Below are 4,250 nucleotides of genomic sequence, written 5' to 3' on the forward strand. Positions count from 1 at the left end.
CCAAAGCGAGGGGTGCACCTTCGGTTAACCACCGGTTCAGAAGCCTGGCTGGTAAAAGAGTGACACTTGGGTCTCTGGGCCTCAGACTCAGGACAGGAGCCAGCAGAGGGCCTGGAGATCCAGCAGGGGCTAATACTAGAGCTAACTGCACGCGTCGTCAGCAACTTTCCGGACAAAAGCTGGGTCCCAGGGGAGGGCAAGGCTCGGAAGTGATTTCGTTGCCCCAAAGCAGCTCCCCCGGTAGAAGGGTGGGAGGGAAGACAAACCACGGGGTGGACGAAGAAAATGCAGCCCTTCTCGCGATTTGCTGCGGTCACAGTCCGTAAAGGTGCCCAAAACACTGGAATAGCAAATGCTGAACCATCGCTCCCAGGGGAAATACAGACTTAGGTTCCTGCCAGCGTCTAGTACCGTTGTGTTCAACTACTCAATACAGAACCTTATGTTGCTTCTGTCTAAAGACACCGTAGGTAGCAAATATTGTTAATTTATTGACGCTGAACTCGCGGCCGTCGGCACGAGAACGCGTGCCCGAATGGAGCTTATCTAACACGCGCATTCTCTCCGTGAGGCGCATCCCAGCCTGCTGGCGCTTAGTGCACTTGAACTTAGGGGCACCAGACAGAGCTTGGGCACTACGCCTCGTGGCCACTTCGAGCCACGAAACCACCAACCCCAAACCACAAAACTCTGGAAGACATGGCACCAGTAGACCACGAAAAGGACATGTGTGTTCAGCGCGAGAGCTGGTGCAAGAAGGCAGAGGGTCGTCTTGTTTGTTCAAGGTCAGCGGGGCACATCCCAAGCTTTCCGACATGGCGGCCCCCTCCCAGCAGCAGAGCCAGGGCCCAGCCGACGGTCAGAAAGAGTGACAGCGAGGGTCCCTGACCTTTGGGACCTTGGGAGGAGAACGGCCTCTGGGTTAGAAGCTGGGTGTGAGGAGGGACGCGCCCCGGCCATTGCCCACGAGGAACGGAGGGACAGAACCCTTGCCAGGCAGAGGCAGTGAGATGAACTCCTGTTTATACACTTAAACCCCCGTTTCCAGAGTGGAGGGGTTTCCGTGAGAGTCACCGGCCCAAGCGAAGTCCTGGGAAATGTTTTTGTAAAGCTTCAGGGACCAGCGGTGGCTGCCTTCTGGGCCCTTCTCTGCACCAGGGATGCCTAGTATCCTTCCTCATAAAAGCCCAAAGTGACTTGTCCACCGTCACACAGCCTGTCGGAGCCCCAGACCAAAGACCCGACCACCAGCGCGATTCTGTCCCCCGTCCCCTCACCTGCTTTATAAATCTTCTCTCTAGCTGCAGTGAGGCCAGGAAGGAGGTTGCCAAAGTGGCTTCAGCAAACCCTCCTGCCTCGCCCCTCCTGCCTTTCCTTTTCCTCCTTCCCTCCCCTTCCTCTCTCCCACCCCACCCCTGCCTCCTCCCCACAGCTCAGACTGCCAGCGACCCGCGGGTGGATGCAACCAGGCGGTCTTAGGACAGTTTTCGGCAGTCTTAGGCCTGGCTGATTCGGGCACAGCACTGGGCGGGGGCGCAGGGATGGGGAAAATCTCTGCCTCTGAGTCTGCGATTGCTGGTCAGGGCCTGCCCGTCTTGTCTTTCCCTTCAGCCTCCCTGTCTCCACCATAACCAGGCCTCGGAATCGCTTGAGGAGTTTTCAGAAATCTGAGGCCCAGACCAGTTCAATGAGAACTTCGGGGCTGGTCCGAGGAACGTGAATCTCTGGCTGTCTTCAGGCCTGCTCAGTTTATGTGCCTCTTCCTAGGCCTTGACACCCCGCTCCTGTCCCAGACACCCAGAATTCTCTGGAAGATCAGGTAAATGACGTTACTCGCGATAGTTAGAGGGAAGACATTTAGCCTATGTTAACGTAAATGTGACAAACTTTCTCACATCATTAAATGCCTGTGTTCACATACTCATATCATTTAAGAATTCAGAATTTTCCAGTTAGAATGTTCTTATTGATGGGGCGCTGGGTAGCTCAGTGGGTTAAGCATCTGACTTCGGTTCAGGTCATGATCTCACGATTCAGGAGTACGAGACCCGCATCGGGCTCTGCACTGACAGTGAGGAGCCTGCTTGGGGTTCTCTCTCTCTTTCTCTCTCTGCCCTTCCCCTGCTTGCTCTCTCTCTAACAGGATAAATAAAAAGAACATTTAAAAAAAAATTTTTTTTAAGAAAATAAAATAAATACATAAATAGAATATTCTTAGTAGAGCAAGACGCTAAAGGTAATCTTCACAGGACATAGAAACACCGAGCCATCTGGGGATCTTCAAGGTCTCCTTACACACTGGCTTTCAAGGGTAGTTTTAACAACACAGAACCACCTATGACGTTTTCACACAAGACCTCATACCAGACCCAAAAGTTAAGACAGGCCATTGTCTCAATACCCTCTGGTCTCCACCTCCCTCTGAATCACCTCTGTGATGCAGAAAAGCATCTGCATTTATACAACTATCCATGGGTGAGATTTCTTTCTCGGGTGCAGCTAGGACGCTGGTGCAGGACCCGGGGGGGGGGGGGGGGGGGGGGGGTTGGGCGCGAGGGAAGGGGCGTGGAACACGGAGCATGCGCTATTGGGCCCTGGAACAGGACCCGGGGCAGGAGCCACGTCAGCGAAGGCAGGTGCTCTGCGTGGGGCGAACGTGAGCACAGGACGCGGGGCTGGGTGGCACGGAGTGAGGGGCTGTGGCTTAGGGTGTAGGGGTGGATGTGGGCTTGGGAGAGGATGAGCTGGGCAGGGCCAAGGGTGGCCTGTGAGGGCTTCAAAGGCCATGCTGAAGTGCACTGTGCGCGTGGGGCCTTCCACTCCTCCCCCAGCTACAATGTGGAGAGTGGCTGGAGCTGCACAGAGGCACCTGGGGGGGGGGGGGGACACCAGGACAGAGGCTCTTGTGCCGCGAGAGGCTGAGGCCGAGGCCACGCTGGAGGATGGCCAAGGGCGGGGCTTTTCTTTTGGAAAGGAGAAAGTGACGCAGGTCAACACCAGGCTGGCCGGGGAGGAGGTCGTCCCCAGAATCTCACCCACCCTCCCTGGGCCGTTGCCTGCCCCCTGCTCCTCTGTCCTTCCTTTTCAAGCCTCCCCTCCAGGAAGTGGGGTCGGGTGTGGCCACTGGCCTCTCACCCCCTTGGGGACCTTGCAGCCTCATCTGGACACACAGCTTTGTTTGCGTCAGCTTTGTTTTCTAATGGGGAGGAAGACGAGCCTCAGGAGTCTCCTTGGACAGCTTGGGGGCCGTGAAATCTGGTCCCATGAACGGGAAGCAAAGAGCACAGAGCAGGGATGCAGGGAGCCGGGGAGGGACACGATGGCCACGGCCCTCTTCTTTGCGGCTCTCCTCCCCAGTCGGGAGCACAGCAGCCCAACGGATAAGGACTTTCAAGTGCTAGAACCAGAAAGAGCCCGGGGAAGCCTCTATCCATTCCAGATGAAGGGGCAGGTGCTCAGAGCCAGAGTGAGTCCACTTCTCCCAACCCAGGGTCCCGACCTTGCCTTTGGTAATATTTTGTTGGCCGGAACCATGCACGCCGCGTCTTTGGAAATTCCCTGTGGAGGCTAGCACTGTTCTCAGAACTGGGAGCCAGACTCGACTGACCTTTGACCTTGAGGCAAAGAGCTGGTCCACGGGCCCAGTTCAGGTCCACATTGGGAGAGCGGGCCCCAGCCCTTGCTCTGTAAAGCTGGAAATCTCATGTCCTGCTTCCAGATCCAGGAGAGTCCAGTCAGAGTCGAGGAGATCCTGACGCACCCGGCTCTCCACAGCAGCGGCGATGGGCGAGGACGTAGAGGTATGGAAGCAGGTGTTCCAGGAATTAATTCAGGAGCTGAAACCATGGCACAAATGGACCTTGACACTAGACAAAGACCTTCTTCCCAACACCCTGCAGCCAGGGTGGTCACAGTACCAGCAGTGGGCCTTCGCCAGGTGAGTGGGGAACGGGAGGGGACGTATTCCAGACCATTCTTGTTTATTCGTTGCTGTGTATACTGCTACTTTCTTTCTTATTTATTTTTTTTAATGTTTATTTATTTTTTTGAGAGAGAGAGTCAGAGACAGAGCAAGAGCAGGGGAGGGGCAGAGAGAAAGGGAGACACAGAATCCAAAGCAGGCTCCAGGCTCCGAGCGGTCAGCACAGAGCCCGACGCGGGGCTCGAACCCACGACCCGTTAGATCACGACCTGAGCCGAAGTCGGACGCTTAACCCACTGAGCCACCCCGGTGCCCCTACTTGCTACTT

General features: G+C 55.9%; 1 protein-coding gene across 1 annotated transcript in view; it reads left to right on the forward strand.

Annotated features, from left to right (window-relative positions):
• Positions 1 to 1,448: 1,448 nt before the first annotated feature.
• Positions 1,449 to 4,250, forward strand: part of RTP3 (receptor transporter protein 3) — a 10,415-nt gene continuing 7,613 nt past the window's right edge. Inside the window, exons 1-2 of the mRNA XM_011291135.4 lie at positions 1,449 to 1,819; positions 3,719 to 3,937. Of these exons, the coding sequence (XP_011289437.2) occupies positions 3,783 to 3,937 (155 nt within the window). The 5' untranslated portion in view covers positions 1,449 to 1,819; positions 3,719 to 3,782. The remainder of the gene's footprint in view (positions 1,820 to 3,718; positions 3,938 to 4,250) is intronic.

This window comes from Felis catus, chromosome A2 (assembly GCF_018350175.1).
Source record: "Felis catus isolate Fca126 chromosome A2, F.catus_Fca126_mat1.0, whole genome shotgun sequence".
In the NCBI taxonomy this organism is placed as follows: Eukaryota; Metazoa; Chordata; class Mammalia; order Carnivora; family Felidae; genus Felis; species Felis catus.